The following is a 21,011-nucleotide window of genomic DNA, read 5'->3' on the forward strand; positions in this document are numbered from 1 at the left end:
ACAGAGTTTTATAGGGTGGCTGGTAGGTTACCAGTCACATAAACATTTTTTAAAGTCAGTGTTATAAGGGTCAATTTGTGATGTTGGGGAAACAGTGTCAATTCAGTGGGAATGGGAGTATTATACTTTGTGGGACACAGTCCAGAGTTTCCATCTCACTGCAACTGAGATCGACCAGAACACCCAACAGGCATATTATAGACCTGGTTGTAAGGCCAATGGCATATACTGTTTTACTTCAAGAGTGATAAGAACTGACCCCAGTGGAACAAAGGTACGGAATGTCTATGTATTTCACTGCGCAGCACAGGACAACTGGGAAAACTCGGGAGTCTGCTTAACCCAGATAACAAGGCTTGGGGCTCGTATTACCCACCTAGGATGGGTAGCTCACTACTAGGGGGCATAAGGTCGTCAGCACTAGAAAAGTCATCCGTGAGTACGAGTATTCTCTATTTTCTTCTATTACACACCTCTACTGTTCCGGGAGAGTACATTTCTACATTGGACAGGGCCCCTCTGGCAACTCCTCCACTCTCTCTACTGCAAAGCACCTTCTTACTTCAAGCACCTGACCTCTACCTCACCACAGTAAAAGCTGACCCGATGGAAGTCTACCCTAAAAAACACACCCTGCGCCTCACCACAATATTCACAGCAAGCACATTGTTCCACAAACATACACATCATATGTCCATAAGCAACCAATGATACCACAGGACAATAGACCAGAATAATTTAAGGGGTTGCCCAAGGGGCTGCAGAAACCAAAGCTGCCAGGAGGCTACAGATGCAGAAAGCTGGAGTTACAGTGGGCAAAAGTGCAACCAGAGCGGGTGGAAGTGCAACGACATCAGAAAAGCGCAACACTAAGGAAAAACCTGGACCAATATGTATCCTGGTGAGGAGATAAGGAAAGGGCGACATGAAGTGAATAAAGTCTGTTACACTCTATACTACATTACACGGAAATCTGCCATGTCTGGCTTACGGCACAGAAGAAAGTTCTAAATGATTTATAGCTCACTGGGGACCACCGCAGTCACACCATGTAGGATGACATCTGTTTCAGAAGCAAGCCACTGTTTCCTTATATGATTTATACCTAAACAAACTCTCATTCCATTCATTTCACAGCCGCCTATTATTTGCTAAGACTAGTGATGTCATCATATATAGGGAACTGTGACATCTTCCTTCATTGTCTGTGGGTGATGGGCACAATACAGAACCCAATTTTTTTTTACTTCCAGAGCCTGAAAAAAATGTACCATATTTTTTTCTTTGCCTTATACTATATATATATATATATATATATATATATATATATATAAAATTTCTATTTGAGCATTGCTGATTTAGTGTCACATTGTCTATATTTAGCCTATAGGATAATAGGATGGATAAGTACTTTTATTATGCTTTGTTCTTTGGATTCCAACTGTGCATTAATAATAGGCTGATGTATAACCGAGTACTTCATTGGATTTTTTGTTGCTGATCTCCCTGAGCTCAGTGTTTGCTGTGTTTTGTTGGTCTACTTTTAATTGTCCCTGTTAGTGAGAATCCTGCTCCACACTGACGAGGGGCAAATACCCTGAAACAGCTGTCTGTGGATGGCTGGCTGGCTTTGGTAAACCCTTGTCATGTCGCAACACCCTGGTATTTCCCTATATATGTTCCAATACTCACAACTGAGTAGGGTTTAAGGGGCTATGTATCAGGGAGGTTTGGTGATCTCCCCACTGGGAGGTACCCCTTGGTAACAGGCTTTGGTTTTCTGGAAGGATATCTGGCTCTTCCCGTGTTTTGAGACTCGCAACTGAGGCTCCACGGACCCCTTCTTTGCATATTTAAATTTATAGAGGGCAATATATCAAAGAAGAACTCTTGAACTCTTGCTTCATTGGATTTTTTTTTTACTGATTTTCCTGAGCTCAGTGAATGCTGTGTTTTGTTGATCTATAACTGAGTCTTTATTGGGGGGTTTCTGCAGTGGGCATTCATTCCTGTCATGTAGTGAAATAAATGTATGTAACTGGAGACTCTCCAGAGATTTGTTTCAGGTTCGGATTCTGGCTTGGATTCAGAAGCTCCCCCGACGCCCTGTGAATGTCCACATAAACTATGTACAAGAGCAAGGACTCAATGTCAAAGGCGTGGTGTAGTAGTTTAAGGGCAGTTGGGAGTAGTAGTTCCTGTACCAAAGTGTCTGGTGTGGTCACAGTATCTTTGTTGCTGGCTGGACATTGTATGTGGACCTATGCAACTATGTAAATGGGGGTCTGCACAATAGTGGAAATTCCTGGGTTCTGGGCTACACCAAGATGAGGTTTCTGGGTGGTGGAGTACCTGTGCATCCATACAACATATACTCCATACAGCACAGGATGGTGAAGTTACCGTCTTTGTGTTGGATGCTTGGGATGTGGTCACAGATTATGCTCACAATACCCAAGCTATCTTAGATATCGGGATAGACTTTACAGCCATGTGCAGTGTCCTAGAACCCCAGTTTGTATGCTGCGGAATGTGTTCATGTGCAGAACAACACAATCTAACACTTTAATATTCATCTTGGGTTCTGTGTAAAGTGTATTGGCTATACTGATTCTAGTCACTTATAGGTTGACTGTGTGTATGATTTTTGCTGCCACCTGCTTGTAGAGTTGGTCTGTCTGGGACACAGCCCCTCTGTCAGCCTATCAAGGCCTAACTGTGTCTCTTCATTCCCACGAGCCAATGGGCTATTGAGTTACCTCAAGTGTTACTCCACCAAAGGGAGCTCATTCACTGTAGTAAAAATGGATGGTAAGAGCAGGCCTAGGGGTTCTCCTGTCAGAGTATCCAGTATTTCTGTGTGTGTATCTGTCTACTGCTGTGATCCTTTTTGTGAGTCCTGTGTTTCTAAAAGTATGCAGTGCTAAACACCTGAGGTTCGACTACCTCTAAGGAACTTGCATGTCCACACTGTGAGAGTCATTGTCTCCACTCAAGTCTCTAACCTGTGGACTGCAGAGTTACTACTCAAGTCTAGCCAGGGGTTGGAAAAGTTGCACCTTGTGTGGACATGTCACTGGTAAAGTGCTCGAGGGGATGTACATCTCACCCAGGTTGATACATAGTGTGAGATGGTGAGTCCAGGAGGCATCTGTGCTCAGCAGTGTTATGCTGCTGAGCTATTATTTATTATTGCCGGGCCTGGACTTACATGGAATGGCAGGTAGGTTTTGGTAGTGGGACTTGCCATTCCCTCCCCCTCGATCCAGTGTGGGTTTTGGGATCAGGTGAGCTCTGATCCCAATCAGCCTGAGAAGGCAAAAGGTGTGCTCAGTGTACAGGTCCTGGCTCTCAGTCAGGAGTGAACAGCCTGCAGGCTGGGTTTGCTGCGAGCAAAGGATACTGTCGCTGCTGGGGGGCTTACTCAGCGACTCTGCTTGCCAAGTGCCAGATAGGTGACCGGTTGTTAGTAAGTGCCCGGACGGGCAGGACCTTTTGTTTTGTTTGTTCTGAAAAGCACGGTATTGCTATTTTTCTGTTATGGACTGTTTATGATACAAATAAACACCAAGCTGTTTTTTATAAGTCCAAGTTTGCTGACTGAACTGTGTCCAAACACACCATCCCCCGGGAAGATCCCTACAATTGGTGCTGCGGAGCGGGCAAAACGGTTGCTAGGGGCAACGGTGTGCATCAACTTGGCTACAGCTGCTTATGTCCTGGGTGAAGGCTGCGGCTTCACTCCAAAAACAGACAAGCAACATGGAGGAGATGATGAAGCAGTTAATGCAAGTGAGTCTGCAACAGCAACAAGCTCTGACAGCCGCTAACCTGCGCCACGAGCAGGCTAATCGGCAGCAACAACAGGCTCTGACAGATGCGAATATGCGCCACGAACAAGCGATGGCCCAACAACAGAGACTTATTGAGCACCTGATAGCAAAGCAAGAGGCGTCTGCAGGTGCTAATCCCCAGCTGGTGGCAGCAGCCGCGCCAGAGACTTTGTCTGTGAGAAGAGCCGTGCAGCGTGCGCTGCAAAAGATGACTGCTGATGACGATGTTGAGGCCTACTTAACTGTCTTTGAGCGTGTGGCTGAGCGAGAAAGGTTGCCATCCACTGAGTGGGCAGAGGTCATTGCTCCCTATTTAACAGGCGAACCTCAAAAGGCCTATTATGACCTCAGTGAGCAAGAGGTCAAAGACTATCCTCGGCTAAAAGCAGAGATACTCGCCCGACTAGGAGTTACTGCTGCTGTCCGTGCCCGGAGGGTCCGCAACTGGAGCTACAGTCTGGACAAGTCAGCGAGGTCCCAGATGTATGACCTGATTCATCTGGCAAGAAAGTGGTTGGAGCCAGATACCTCTACTCCTGCCCAGATCCTAGAGAGGGTCGTGATGGATCGCTACCTCCGTGCACTTCCTGCTGATCTGCAACGCTTGGTGGGACAAGGCGACCCTAGGAGTGCCGACGAACTCGTCAGCCTTGTGGAGAGGTTCCAGGCGACCGAGGACTACCTCCGTGATGTTCCTACAGCACCGTCACCTCCCCGGAGTGCCAGATCTGTGCCGTCAGCTGGTAAGAGACTTCCATCTATTGGGGGAGTGTGGAGGGGTGCTGATAGAGGGAAGAGCGCTCAGGAGGTGTCTCAGGGGCAAAAGACTGGTGGTGGTCCCCGGTGGCTAAGTGGCCCTAAAAAGGACTCCCTGCCAAGGAGACCAGGCCCTATCCAGTGCTGGAGATGCCATGAGACGGGACATATGTCTGCCCATTGCCCTCTTACCACTGAGCCCATGGAGTGTGACGCTAGCCGGCGTCAGTCGCTATTTGCGGAGCCGTCTTTTGTTGCAGTCACTGGACTAGAGACTGAACCACAAGTCTGCAACATTACTGTAAATGACTTCCCTGTTAAGGCGTTGCTGGACTCAGGAAGCCTTGTCACCCTGGTGCATGCCAGCCTGGTGGCTGGGGACTTTGTGCCAAAAAGACATATGAGTGTGGTGTGCATACATGGTGATACAAAGGTTTACCCTATAATACTGGCTAATGTCGGGACTGAACTAGGCGCTGTACAGTATGAAGTGGGTGTGGTTAAAAACCTTATGCATAATGTGATATTGGGGCGTGATTTTCCATTTTTCTGGGCTCTATGGGGAAAACAACAATCCCCTGAAAGGAGTGAGGAGACCCCTAAGTCTATTGCATTACCCACGGTAACTGATAAAAATGTACAGGATGAAAATGATGCTTTTCCTTTGCAGGTCCTGGCTGGTGAGGAAGAGGCTCCTCCCACTGCGCAGAATGTTCCAGACTTAGAGGTGTCTAGGGATAATTTTGGTACTGCACAATTACAGGACCCCACTCTCAAAAATGCGAGAGAGCAGGTCACTGTTATGAATGGGGTACCTCAGGAACCAGAAGCTGAGAAAAAGTTTCCACATTTTTCTGTGACTAATGATCTCTACTATAGAGTCACTAAGATTAATGATGAGGTTGTGGAACAGCTTCTGGTGCCTAAGTCGTACCGGCGTCAGGTACTCGACATGGCTCATAATCATGTCCTTGGGGGCCACTTGGGGACAGATAAAACACAGGAGAGAGTCCTCCAGAGGTTTTATTGGCCTGCGATTTATGCTGACATAAAAAAATACTGTGAGTCATGCCCCACATGTCAGCTTAGCGCTCCAGTGTCGCATTTTCGCAGTCCTTTGGTCCCATTCCCCATCATAGAGGTACCTTTTGACCGGATCGCAATGGACTTGGTGGGTCCCATTGTAAAGTCGGCTAGGGGACACCAGTACATTCTAGTTGTGTTGGACTACGCGACCCGCTATCCTGAGGCTGTACCCCTAAGAAACACTGCCTCTAAAACCATTGCACGGGAATTGTTTTATATGTTTTCCAGGGTGGGGATCCCCAAGGAAATCTTGACCGACCAAGGTACCCCATTTGTGTCAAAGGTAATGAAAGAGCTATGCAAACTGTTTAAAATCTCACACCTACGTACCTCTGTATATCACCCACAGACAGACGGGTTAGTGGAGAGGTTTAATAAAACCCTGAAACATATGTTAAAAAAAGTGGTGGAAAAGGATGGTCGTGATTGGGATCACTTACTACCTTATCTGATGTTTTCTATTAGGGAAGTACCCCAAGCATCCACAGGGTTCTCTCCCTTCGAATTAGTCTATGGTCGTCACCCTAGGGGTTTGTTGGATATAGCGAAAGAGACATGGGAAAGTGAGTCCACCCCATACAAGAGTGTTATAGAGCATGTAGCACAAATGCAGGACCGTATAGCCACTGTAATGCCCCTAGTAAGGGAACACCTCCAGAGGGCGCAAGAGGGCCAAAGCAGAATTTACAATCGTTCTGCAAGAATCAGGACATTTAGCCCAGGTGACCGGGTACTCATACTTGTTCCCACGGTAGAAAGCAAATTCTTAGCAAAGTGGCAGGGTCCCTATGAAATTGTAGAGAAGATCAGTGAGGTCAACTACAGGGTACACCAACCAGGTAGAAGGAAGCCTTTTCAAGTTTATCACATAAACTTGATCAAGCCCTGGAAAGACAGGGAATCCTTGGTGGCGACAAATCCTGTTGGTCATCTGTCACCACCAATCCCTCTGGTCAGGATTGGTGACACCCTATCGGTGTCCCAGAAGCAGGAAGCTAAGGAGTTCCTGCAGAAAAATAAAAACAAGTTTTCTGACCTACCAGGGCGTACGCATCTCATTAGTCACCATATTGAAACTGAGCCTAGAAGCAGAGTAAACCTTAAGCCCTATAGGATACCAGAAGCCCGGAGGGAGGCGGTATCATCCGAGGTAAAACGTATGCTTGACCTAGGAGTCATTGAGGTGTCCCAGAGCGAGTGGTCCAGCCCGATTGTGTTAATCCCAAAGCCCAATGGAACTTGGAGGTTCTGTAATGACTTTAGAAAGTTAAATGAGATCTCCAAGTTCGATGCCTACCCCATGCCCAGGGTAGATGAGTTGATAGAAAGGATGGGTAATGCCAGGTACATAACTACCCTTGATCTTACTAAGGGCTACTGGCAGATCCCCCTCACTCCTGAGGCTAGAGAGAAGACTGCGTTCTCCACCCCTGATGGGCTCTTCCAATATGTAGTGATGCCATTCGGGTTACATGGAGCCCCTGCCACTTTTCAGAGGTTGATGGACTTGATTCTGCGACCACATCGGGATTACTCTGCTGCCTACCTCGATGATGTGGTCATTTTTAGCCCGGATTGGGAAAGTCACCTCTGTAAGGTCCAGGCGGTGTTAGATGCCATAAGTGATGCGGGGTTAACCATCAATGCAGAGAAGTGTGCACTAGCCTTAGAGGAGGCCAAATACTTGGGCTACATTATTGGGAGGGGGTTAGTGAAACCACAACTAAATAAAATCGAGGCAATACAGAATTGGCCTCAACCCCTCACAAAGAAACAGGTCAGAGCTTTCCTGGGTATTACGGGCTATTACCGTAGGTTTGTGCCAAATTTTGCCTCAGTTGCAGCCCCACTAACTGACCTGACAAAGGGTGCGAAGTCCGCAATGGTGACATGGACTCCAGAGGCCGAGAAGGCTTTTCAAAGCCTCAAGTCTGCCCTGTGCCAACAGCCTGTGCTAGTTACCCCTGACTTTAGGCGAGAGTTTCTAGTACAGACAGATGCCTCTAACACAGGGTTAGGTGCCGTCCTCTCACAGGTCGTGAATGGCGAGGAGCACCCGGTGATGTACTTAAGTAGGAAGCTATCCCCGGCCGAGAAAAACTATGCCATAGTTGAGCGAGAATGTCTGGCAGTGAAGTGGGCCCTAGAATCCCTGAGGTACTACTTACTAGGCAGGAGGTTTAAGTTAGTGACAGACCATGCCCCCCTAACATGGATGAAAATAAACAAGGAGAAGAATGCAAGGGTGACTAGGTGGTTTCTGTCCCTACAAAACTTTAATTTCACTGTGGAACACCGGCCAGGGAAATTACAGGCAAATGCTGACGCCCTATCAAGGGTACACTGCCTGTGGGGACAATACGCTCAGCCCTCCGGTCTGAAGAAGAGGGGGGGGATATGTGGACATGTCACTGGTAAAGTGCTCGAGGGGATGTACATCTCACCCAGGTTGATACATAGTGTGAGATGGTGAGTCCAGGAGGCATCTGTGCTCAGCAGTGTTATGCTGCTGAGCTATTATTTATTATTGCCGGGCCTGGACTTACATGGAATGGCAGGTAGGTTTTGGTAGTGGGACTTGCCATTCCCTCCCCCTCGATCCAGTGTGGGTTTTGGGATCAGGTGAGCTCTGATCCCAATCAGCCTGAGAAGGCAAAAGGTGTGCTCAGTGTACAGGTCCTGGCTCTCAGTCAGGAGTGAACAGCCTGCAGGCTGGGTTTGCTGCGAGCAAAGGATACTGTCGCTGCTGGGGGGCTTACTCAGCGACTCTGCTTGCCAAGTGCCAGATAGGTGACCGGTTGTTAGTAAGTGCCCGGACGGGCAGGACCTTTTGTTTTGTTTGTTCTGAAAAGCACGGTATTGCTATTTTTCTGTTATGGACTGTTTATGATACAAATAAACACCAAGCTGTTTTTTATAAGTCCAAGTTTGCTGACTGAACTGTGTCCAAACACACCATCCCCCGGGAAGATCCCTACACTTGCCAAAAGTACCTCCTGCTTCCGCCACATCCTGTTTCCAGCTAATGCCAAAGACAGTGCCTTCCCCTTTATGACATCTGTATGGGAATGACATCATTAACTGAAGGTGCTGCACAGAGGACAATGTCGCATTTTATGGGGTCATTCCCTTATAAAATAAATATATGAAGGGAATCTACTGTACATGTGTTATACTGTATGGTATAGCTATGTGTACACTATATGTAAACGATATGGTGGGGGAGCTGAAGGGACTCCATTTAATGCATGGTGGCCTTGGGGTTGTACCTCATAAATAAGCTTATAGAAGGGAAGTTCATGAAAGCAACTGCTTATTCCATTGACTATTATTCCACGGTATGGAAATTCTCCTGGAGCTTATGGGAACTTGAGACTTGTAACATAAAGTAGTGATCATAGAGGCTGGACCGCAAACCAAATGTACATAAGAGGATTTACATTCACTTTAAATGTATAATGTACCTTCACATTTTACATACATCAGATGTCTCTAATATTCCGAGTCTTAGTCCCAAATCCTATTTCACAGTTTTTATCTGAAACTTCTTTTAGGTAAGAAGACATTGATGTATTTTATCTGCCGAGACGCCTTCATCCATGTACTCGCATTTTACTAAACTCTGCATCGTATCCGTGTCTTGTCGAATCCACCTGCTTTTTATCCTGCACAAAGCAGATGGCTGCTGTTTAATATTTGGCATGGCGCCATCTAGTGTGGATTTTATAGCATTGCAATAAAAATTGTGTATGAATTGAATGCAATGGAAGAAAAAAAAAATTAACAAGGCCCCAGAATCTCAATGACTTTTTTAATTTTAAAGAAAATTTTCAGATATTTAATCCATATTCTTATAAAGGTGCTTGGTTAGTGTCCTAGATTTTGCTATGGGGAAGCACCAACAATTAGGCTTGCCTTGGCAAGGGAACCTAGCTAGCTTCAAGGCTGGATCAGCAATCAGCATTATACATGTACTGGATATATAATGCAGGGTGTTGAAGGCCCAGAAAATTCCTCCATAACTCCTTGACAAATTAATAAATTTTAATGGAATACAATACCAATACATACCTTATACAGTGAGATTTATATATCACTTATATTAAGCACTCAAAATGACTGCTGCCATCCACATGGTGGCAGTCATTGGCAAGGGAACTATCAATATTTGATCAAGGGGGTAATCAAGTAGGCCCTTCACTGATTAGAAAAAATGTAGGGGTAGAATGATCTGTGATGGTTTTATAAGGCACCCTCATAGACACAGTATTAGGCTAGGCTCACACAGCGTCCCTAGCGGCGCCGTAGAAAACTGACATGGCTCCGGCCGCTCACTCCATTGTGTGCAGTGGGGAGTTCTGATGCGGGTGCGCACTGATGGGCCCGCATCAGAACTCTGCGGTGCTAAAGATCTGCAGGGATGATCTTTTCAGAGACCATGGCCCGCCCAGGTCACGGAATGGCTGGTCTCATATGTAGTGGGAACATAGCCTTAAAGAGGTTGTCTAGGGAACAGAAAAGGTCTCACTTGTTCTGCCCCTTGGCACTCACCTCCTCTCTTTGGGATACCTTTTCTGCTCCCCAGACAACCCTTTTAAAAGTTTTTTTTTTTAAAGGAAACTATGATCAGGTTAGAAGCATCTAACCTGCTAATATGTCTCTATAGTGCATGGGGTGCTGAGGTTAAAGGTAATCCATCCGAACCCGAGCTTTTGGCATTTGATTAGTGGTGGCTGCTGAAGTTGGATAAAGCCCTAAGGCTATGTGGAAAACATGGATATAGTCATTGGCTGTATTCATGTTTTTCAGACAACCTTAGAGCTTTATCCAACTTCAGCAGCCACTGCTAATCAAATACCGAACGTTCGGGTTCGGATGGACTCGAACCCAAACCCGGTTCGCTCTTCTCTAGTAATATGATACCTTGATTATTTTCCATATGCTAATGAGGCATTTTGGTGCAGTGTGGGGGAGCTACTACCCTCAGTGCACTGATCCGCCCCAGCTGGCCTGCCCTCCTAGTGTATATTAACAGAGCAGAACCCCAATTTTCCCTTTAAGTGCAACTATTGGATTAATTAGAAACATAAGAAATTTTAGGAAACTCCCTCCCACTCCCATGTTATATGTTAATTTATTCATAAATCACTAAGAAGAATCTATATAACAGAGAGAGCTAAAAACACAGAGACACTGCCAAATTACTATCTCACCCCAATGCTGGATTTACATCTTATTCTTTTCAGTACTGTTTCACAATGTCTTTCATGCTGCTGCTACTTCTGAGAGTTTTCTACAGGGAATTAGGAAACAGGTTCTCCTGTTATTTGTGTATCTTGTCTTGATAGCCAATTTTCACCCACTTTAGAGCTGAGCTCAGGGGAAGCAGATGCTTAAAAAGGAAGCCTGAAGAGGGATAAACAGCGCATGTTCTGTAGTGTCAAATAGACAAACACAGAACCAGAATGTGGCATATGTGGCATATGTGGCAGGGTTCCACAATTTCAGAGGGTGAAAGTGTGTGTGTGTGTGTGTTCTTTTTTTTTAAATTCAACACAGACAACCATTAACAACTCCTTATTGTGTCACCTATACTCCTTGTGGATAAGACAAATAGATACACTGTATCGACCAAAGTTTTGGGACACCGACACATCGTACCTACAAGTCCTTTTAGGGACATCCCATTTTAAACCCAGTTGGAATTGGTGTCCCTCTGCTGTTATATCAGCTTCAATTCTTTTGGGAAGACCAGGAGGAGCAATTATGTGGTCAGAGACTAATGCTGTATGGGATGGCCTGGCTTGTGCTGTCCCTTCTAGTTCAAGTTTGAAGGGGGGGGTCAAGTTCTTGCACGCCAAACTTACCCAACAATGTCCTTATGCACTTGACTTTGTGCACTGGGATACACTAATGTCTGAATAGAAAAGGGCTGAACCTAAAGTGATCCCACAAAGCAGCAATTGTCCATAATGTCTTGGTGTGCTAAAGTATTAAGTGGTTCCCTTCACTGGAACTACGGGACCTAGGCCGACCCCTTTAAAACAATCTCATAGCATTATCCCTCATCCACAAAACTTTACAGCCAGCACACGCAGGCAGTCAATCCTCTCATGGCATGGATTCTTTGGTGCGATTTTTCACTCCACAGAACACAGTTCCACTGTTTCAGCTTTACACCACTCCATCTGATGCTTGAAATTGTGTTTGGTAATGTAAGACTTGCATGCAGCTGCTCAGCCATGGAAGCCAATGCCATGATGCTCCTTGTAAGAGACAGTTTTTTTTTTTTTTTTTTTTTAGTATAAAATTTTTTATTAAACTTTTTTTTAACCAAACATAGAGTCACAGTCAGGACTGGAAGACAGTGGGAGCAGCGCTGGAGCAAGGGAGGTAAATACTGTATGCTGTCTTTTATTGTTGAGGTGGGAAATTATATCTTTAAAGCAGTCAGATAATCACTGTACTGTGTTTTATGTAAAGGGATTTGAGGTAATATGGAGTCTTGATCACCTACAGAAGGATGCTGATTGACCTCAGGGAGATCAACCAAAACACATCAGTGCATTCTAGAACATTTCCCCCTAGGAAATCAACCCTGTGTCTCAACATCAGTGAACTAGCCAGATCTTCCTCCGGAAAGGAACAACCAAGCAAAGGAATATCTTCAATCAAGGAAACCACCCAAGCAAGGTATCCACCCATAGACAGCTGTTTCAGGGTATTTGCCCCTCATCAGTGTGGAGTAGGACTCTGGCTAGTGGGAGCAATGCCTACTCCACACCAGGGCAGTTTCTAGATCATTTTAGCAACAGGGCGAATCTTGATAAAAGCGCCCCCCCACCCTCACTCAATTCAGCCCTGGAGAAGGAAGGGGGGCTTCTATCAGGATTCGGGTTATTAGGAAGAAGCAGTGTGTGTATTATGGCATAGAGCAGTGTTGCACCCCTAAGAGGTAATGTTCAACCGAATACAAAATCATCATACAGGGACTCACAGGTGCTGTTTTCTTTGATCTGCGGCACCATTTTCCTTTTCCTCTCCAACCGGACCACCATGATGATTTCTTGCAGCTACAATTCGTCTCCTCAGAACCAGCCAGACAGACATCTCAGGCTCCGCACTTATCCAGCAACTTCTTTCCCTTTTCCCTCCTATAGGCTCCAAAACTATAGTAATTCTGCTGCTTGGTGCATTAAAGTCTGCAAGGTGTGACTTCCATCACACTGACATACAGGATACTGGGAAAGCTGGATGACCTCCATCACACTGACATACAGGATACTGGGAGAGCTGGATGACCTCCATCACACTGACATACAGGATACTGGGAGAGCTGGATGACCTCCATCACACTGACATACAGGATACTGGGAGAGCTGGATGACCTCCATCACACTGACATACAGGATACTGGGAGAGCTGGATGACCTCCATCACACTGACATACAGGATACTGGGAGAGCTGGATGACCTCCATCACACTGACATACAGAATACTGGGAGAGCTGGATGACCTCCATCACACTGACATACAGGATACTGGGAGAGCTGGATGACCTCCATCACACTGACATACAGGAAACTGGGAGAGCTGGATGACCTCCATCACACTGACATACAGGATACTGGGAGAGCTGGATGACCTCTATCACACTGACATACAGGATACTGGGAGAGCTGGATGACCTCCATCACACTGACATACAGGATACTGGGAGAGCTAGATGACCTCCATCATACTGACATACAGGATACTGGGAGAGCTGGATGACCTCCATCACACTGACATACAGGATACTGGGAGAGCTGGATGACCTCCATCACACTGACATACAGGATACTGGGAGAGCTAGATGACCTCCATCACACTGACATACAGGATACTGGGAGAGCTGGATGACCTCCATCACACTGACATACAGGATACTGGGAGAGCTGGGTGACCTGCATCACACTGACATACAGGATACTGGGAGAGCTGGATGACCTCCATCACACTGACATACAGGATACTGGGAAAGCTGTGTGACCTCCATTACACACTGACATACAGTATGCTGGGAAAGCTGGGTGACCACCCCCTGTAATCCCCCCCTGTGCTGTCCCCATTGTAATAATCCCCCCTCTGCTGTCCCCATTGTCATACCCCTCCCTGTGCTGCCGCCCCCCCCCCCCCCAAATAGTAATAATCCCCTCTGCTCCCCCTGCATTGCCAAACACACACACACACACACACACACAAAAAACATTATACTCACCTTATTCTGGCATAGGGGTCCCTCTCTCTTCTTCTCCAGCCTGTGAGGAGCAGGCCGCTGCCGCCCCTGCACACATCTCTCTCCAGCAAACGCAGTGAAATGACGTCATTGCGCTGCTGGAGGGAGATGTCTGCAGGTGCAGAGTGCTCGGCTGGGTCGGAGCGGTCCGGGGGCGGAGCTACCGGCGGTCCGGAGGCTGAGGTCCAGGCAGTTCGGGGGCGAAGCTACGGACGGTCCGGGGGCGGAGCTACGGCCGGTCCGGAGGCGGAGGTCAAGGCGGTCCGGGGGCCGAGCTACGGGAGGTGATTGTTCAGAGGGGCAGGTAATGGGGTGAGCGAGCTAGCAGGCGGGCGGGTGGCGGTGCACGCAGCTAAGTGGAGTCTGGGGGGTGCCATCAGTGCCCCCTAGCTGTCGGCGCCCCGTGCGGCCGCCTGTCCCGCCCGCCTCTAGAAATGGCCCTGCTCCACACTGATGAGGGGCAAATACCCCAAAACAGCTGTCTGTGGATGGATAACTTGCTTGGGTGGTTTCCTTGGTTGAAGACATTCCTTGGCTTGGTTGTTCCTTCCCAGAGGAAGGTCTGGCTAGTTCACTGATGTCAAGACACGTGATGGTGTCTCTGCAGTGTTCTTTTGCATATTTGATCACCTACAGAGTCAGAGCCATGACTGCAAAGATTTCTCTCTCCCTGACGAAGTTCCGGTGGAACGTAACGCGTAGGGGCATCATGGGTAGCCACAGATCGCTCCTCTCCCTCTCTATTTGGTGATGTTTTTTTTGATGGTCTTCATTTTCTTTGATATTCATGTATTGCTTACCGTCTTTTCTTTTACTCACCATTCACTTGATACACACACAGTTTATATTTTTTTCCTTTAGTTATGATACTTTTATTACTAGGTTGCATATTCACTGTGTTCCATTAGTGAGGGTCAGTTGAGCTTTACTTTAGGACCGTGTGTTTACCCGGGGGTCCCCTAAATTGTGCGAGTCCCACCATGTGTTTTTCCTTTTGGGGAATTTTAATTGTTTTAATGTGTAGGGATTTCTATTCCTCTGCCAACCTTTGTGTCATTACATGTTATTTTCTTTGGTAATAATTAATAAACATATTTTTGTATTATTTCTTACCTTGGAGTGCTCCTTTATATAACATACCCCTGTTTCTTTTGTGGTGCACTGCAAAGATTTCTAGATCTTGAGGAAAGACTGTTTATCAATATGATTCAAAAGCATGAAAACTTGTATAAGTGCAAGAAATTATCCAAATGTAGTCAGTAGTTGACTACATTTGGGTCACAGAAGTAAATGGGATCTGTTCCTGTCTCGTCACAAATACATTGCCACCAGATTGCGACAGGGTGCCGACTTGGTGCCGCCTTGGAAGGCACAATCGCAGTGTAAATCCACCATATGAAAGTTACTGTAAAACATCTCAGAAAGTGGCTTATGGTTTTCAGTTGACCACTTTTGGCATATGGGGAATTGCTGGACACCAATGGATACGGGAAACACCAGTAACATAATACTGTAAGTGTGTCAGTAAGGTGGAAATCGTCACGGTACTGGAATGTAAAAGCACCGGTCACCGGATTAATTGGACACAAGACTCTAAATAAAAGGCCCAACACAGTTGCTTTGTATCATGATATAGTTTGTATTTTTCTTTAACAATACCAAGCTATAGACAGGGACTTACAGAGGCCTATACACTACCGGCAGATACAAACTTCAGAAACACTATTTACATTCAAAAAGGTACACCACGCACCTGCCCTGGTGCTTCTTCATTTCCCTTTAACCCCTTCACTTCCAAGGGTGCCTGCAGCCTCCACCCCTGACCGCAAAAGTGTTAATTATCTTTTTTTTAATTATTATTCAGAGCTGGAGGGTAAACACCAAGCCCGAGCATTCACGTACACTGTCCACAAAGAACAATGCCAGGAAAATTCACTCCACAGCGCTGGCGTTCCCTCTGAGCTGAGTTAAAAACCAAAGAACTGGATATGAAGTGTTATTCATGCTGTTCAGCTTCTATAGTGCATGGGTTAGAAAGAAGGAACACAACCTGCGGCCAGCTGGTGTCGAACTAGAAGTCCAAGATTGCCTTATCAGCCAGCTGTGATTTGTGGTCAAGTAAGAGAGGACAATTGGCCATCTAATCTAGGCTATAATGGAACGATAGTGACCCTATATAACATGTAAGAAATGGCAGTTCTGGCATAAGATTGGATGAACGGTCTTCAACCCTCTTGTATGTCGTTACCGTAATCCTCAGCTTAAAACACTTTAAATCCCATATAAACATTATACTTTACATGAATATTACCTCAGGTGAGGCTTTTTTCCCTTTTTGTTAGACATACCTCAGAATCCACTATTGGTAGTATTATATATTATTACATACAAGGAAATAAATGTGTGCTATGTTACAAAGATCATCGACAAATCGATATCATGGTGACTTGTTCTAAAATGTCAAATTAAATAAATAACCGCATAGGATTTAATGGTGCACTGTGGAGAGAATTCATGGTTTACTCAGTCACTTGTTATAGTTATGGGAGGCTGGGAGGGGGCTTTTGAAGTAATACAAGGAATAAAGAATTATCCTGGATATTTATGGCATATTAACATGGAGAGTAGGTGTGGGAGGGTACTGGCCACCTGATCCAGTTGGGAAGTGAATGAAGAGTTGGCCCTGGGAGTTTTGGAAACATTTTGTATAGGCCATAAATATCCATATGCCATAAATATCTGTAAAATTAAAAATCCTTAAAAAATGGGTTGTCCAGTGAGATAAAACCAAAAAGCAGACTGACTGAGTAAAAAAAAAAGGATAATTTACCAATCCCCTCAACTGCCTCTCAAAGGGCCGTAGTACACGGCCCGATGTGCGGGGAAGCGAGCACTGACCTGTCAGATCAGCGCTGGCTTTCTCACTTTCATCAGCCCATGTAATAGGACCATTAGATTGTTCAGGTGGGCCATTGAAGTCACTGGCAGTCTGCTTCTGACTTTCCTATAACACAAAGCGAGGTGCTGAAGAACATCGTTTTCAATATTGTGATCTTTCAACATGTTAAAAGACTATGTTCATCCATCATCATGCATTATGTGTGAATGGTCAGTAATCGGCCAAGTAAGGCCAATAATCGTTCTGTGTAATAGGGCCCTAATATAAGCTACCTGGGTTCCCGCTGATCTCCATTTCCTAGCCGTTTGAGGAAATGGAAGGGAATGGCTGTTTACCCAATAAATGGTGGCACGGTTCATCAACCTGACAGTAATTGTCAGAGTTGGCCTTTCCAGCAATTTCCTGTATGTTGACATGGTACCTAGGAGTAGAGATTGTTGGGAACTCTGTAAGCATCAGAATGAGACACTTAGCATTAGGGATATTATATGGATTTTAAGACATGAACATTAGAATTGGGTTGCTAGGAACTGAAGAAAGAGAAACAATGAATTTAGTTGTTTAAATTTCATTGACATTTACCAAAAATTATATGAACCACTAAGAAATAGACCCAAAGTCAACTCCATATGAGGATGGTGAGGATGTCCTTTTCTTTGGGATCTATTATTGTCTAAGAACCTAGACCCACTAGAGGATCCTCTGGTAGCCTGGTTAGCCAATTCAACTATGATAAATGTCCTCTTCTGTCCCTGTCCTGCCATCCTCTAGGACTGAACAAGCCAAGGGACTAGTTTATATACCATAGAGTCTATAAATGTATCTCCTCATTCAAGTTACCAGATATTGAAAATCTATAGGTGCCAACTATGATGTGTGGCGGGTCAGTGGTGGTGCGTAGTTCATAAGCAGCTAGCCAATACAATTTTGATTGTGGATCTCTTGGACCATTGATCGGTCAATGAAAGCAGCCATTCCCATAACTAAACATTTATCCTATTTTTCCTGGCACTGTAGATTACTATATTGTTCTCCTTCACATAACTTCCACTCCTGTTCGACACTCAAAAAAAAATAAAAAAATTTAACAACTACGGTTAAATGTGATAACAGACAGGGGTGGTGGTTACTCAGCGGAGACGAATGATACCCTTTATATATACACAGCACTTCTGCCTGGAAATATTCTGTCAAGCTCTCCAGGCAGCCACCTTTTAGGTGGAAACACTGCTGCATGTTCCTGCAGAAACATGGGGAGAATGGGTAATAATAGTCACAGGGCAGACCCCGAGGCACAGGGAGATAAGGTGGCTGGGATGGATTCCCCAAGTAAGCACCTTAGCCATAATGCTGCACCTGCCCCTGAGAAAAGACATTGGGATACAAGGAAATTTTGTTCTCCTTTGGTCCTGACATCCTAAGGAAAAGAAGAACCTTGCTTGTCTAAGACCAACAGGATTCTCTACTGCTTATCAGTTGCCTACCAGTTCTGCATCGAGTATGCAATAAACCCTGTAATCAATGGCTGGACCCCTTAGTTTCTAGAAGGCCTTGCAACCAGTCATAAATCGCAGGTCTCTATGGGGTCGAAAACGGTTTGTTGCCTTCATTGCTCCTGAGATGCACACCATGCAGAACCGAGTAACATTGTAAAGCTTATGTAACAGCCTGGTGCCTATAGTGCACATATAGTGTAACCAATATCAAAAGTGAAATGTCCACTTTTAGTAGACCCCCACGTTAGATTAATAGGGGGGTAACTGCATGGTAGCTATTGGCTACTCCATGGTCTTACTATTTGGCCCATGGCATCAAATAAGCCTATCTCATATAAAAAATGCTACTTACCATGGCAATAAAACAACCCACTGGAATATTGTGATATGATACCATAGGAGACCATAGGAATGCCAGACGCACGTTGCGTGCATTTGTCTAACACGGTAATGCCCCCTCTCTTCTAGACCAGAGGCTGTAAACTAAAGAGCATAAAAAAATAATACTTTTTCCATTACTCCTTTCTTCTTCCAGGGGAACTCACTGTGATTACAAGGGGAGGAGCTAATGATCGCCCCAGAATCTGGCTCATTGATCGACAGATGGCGTGTTGAAGGTATATATGATGATGGCGGCGACACATACAGAAGATTTTGCCATGTTTGGAAAAGCACATATATGCATACATTGTTCAGATTCTGTGTTTTTTTTTGTGTTTTGTTTTGTTTTTTGGCAAGCTGCGCTCAGATAATAGGATCCACAGAGCCGATGGATCCCTTGTGAATTTCACACACGCTGAAAGAGACCATTACAAAGAAGAGACACCATAGAAAAGTAACACAGTTCTTGTGTGAATGCGAAACTTGGCGTGAAAGAGAGAAATGCATTTTTTTTTACTTTTTTTTTTCTTCCTTTGGTTTTTTCGATTTTTTTTTCTTTTTTTTTCACATTTATCGATGAATGTCCGTCTTGTTTTTTTTCCTTTTATCCTTTCTTTGTTGTGTTTATTTTTTTTTTACATTTTTTTTGTTCATTTTTATTAAATAAAATGAGAACACTGGTACCTATCCTCTGCAGAATTTGTTGGCACCTATCCATTTCCTCCGTCTATGCCTTTTGTTGCTTAATACACATGTCATGGAGTTGCAGTCCAAAAATAGTATAGCAGTTCGACCCGTTTGGTGCAAGAGAGACTTACGACATAATATACTACTTGCTACTCAAGCACCAAAATGGTTAAAGCAGAAAATAAATTCTCCAGATCCATCCAGCCCCCCTAGTGTTCATTCTTAATATTTTTCCCCTAAAACCTTCCTCCATCAAATATGTGTTTTTTCTTTTCTTTTTACTCGATTGCGATGTTAGGGTTAACCGGAGAGGTGGCACCAGAGCTGTCATTACCCCCGGCAGCCTCTTTTTCCTTTTTGCCACTATATTGGCCAATGAAAGAGCCATCCTCATTGAACTGGACATCCACACTCCCACCATAGTCGGCCAGGCTGTCATCACTTCCTAGGGGCTTGACATCACCATTGAGGGAGGGTTGGCTGCTAGTGAATGGTTTCTCGTCATTGTCACTGGATAAAAATAAAAGGCATATGTGGTTAGAGGTTAAAGACTTAGCGCATGCCCTTCAACACCCTTATTTCAACCAAGTATTCTCTTCTATCTTTCAGCCTTCGTTCTGTGGTTCACTGTATGTAATTGCATGAAATAATACTATTGAATAAACTGTTCTTGTCCTTGTGTACAACACTGACCTCCTATCTCCCCCCATTGGGTGGTAGAAAACTAAATATTTAATGGTTTTCTTTTTGTGCAACAAAACATCATCGTTGGATGGTACCAAAATGACTGAAGGAAGACACAGAAGGAAGATAGATAGAATGTTACATATTTTTGCCGGATGTAAAGGTTCCATAATGGTATTGGAAAAGAAGTAATAAAGGAAATGCAGGAAACCTTATTGAGGTAAAGTTTTGCTCAGTGTTAGGAACCTCTCAACTAAGAACTTAACTGACTTCTGTGGTATAAAGAGATAACCTGATGGTGATAAGCCTAGTGCTGTACTGGAACTGTCTCCTTGGTGTTGTCATATTTTGGTCCCCTACTAAAGTTGCAAAACACCATAACCTTTAACCATTTGGAGCAGGAGAAAACAAACAAAAAAACAACATTCCAAATGTCAGAATTGGAATGAGGCTCAAAAGTGTGAACATAGCGTAACCCCCTCCCGCCGCCATACTGTTAATTAACATTGCTGCAGCCTATGCCTGATGCTGTAGCGATGTTAATTAACGCTCCAGGATGACACAGGTGCAGCTCCAGCTCATCCGCGGCGGGTCCCGGCTATCAGTGATAGCTGGGGACCCGCCGCAACTCTCAGCACCGGAGCTGAGAGTTAACCCTATAGATACTGCAGTCAGCAAGACCGCAGCATCTATAGGGCTCTAGATAGAATTCTCCCTCTGTAGAGGGAGAATTCTCTCTCTCCAGTGTCCATCGTGGCTCTGCAAAGTGATCGCAGAGCCCCGATGGTAGCCATGGAAACCGGAAGCCTCAGTGTTCCGGTTTCCTGGCTACGGAAGCCGGCGGGGGTCGGGAGATAAGGCTAGGCATGCAGGGCGCACGCCCGTGAGCTCTGCCCCCTCCCCTCTCTCC

General features: G+C 45.3%; 1 protein-coding gene across 3 annotated transcripts in view; it reads right to left on the reverse strand.

The window, feature by feature from the left end:
• Positions 1-16,835: 16,835 nt before the first annotated feature.
• L1CAM (L1 cell adhesion molecule) overlaps positions 16,836-21,011 on the reverse strand; it is a 139,068-nt gene continuing 134,892 nt past the window's right edge. For all 3 annotated transcript variants that reach the window (XM_069943019.1, XM_069943016.1, XM_069943018.1), the window contains one exon: positions 16,836-19,927. In XM_069943019.1, the coding sequence (XP_069799120.1) occupies positions 19,696-19,927 (232 nt within the window). In that variant the 3' untranslated portion in view covers positions 16,836-19,695. The remainder of the gene's footprint in view (positions 19,928-21,011) is intronic.

This window comes from Dendropsophus ebraccatus, chromosome 10 (assembly GCF_027789765.1).
Source record: "Dendropsophus ebraccatus isolate aDenEbr1 chromosome 10, aDenEbr1.pat, whole genome shotgun sequence".
In the NCBI taxonomy this organism is placed as follows: domain Eukaryota; kingdom Metazoa; phylum Chordata; class Amphibia; order Anura; family Hylidae; genus Dendropsophus; species Dendropsophus ebraccatus.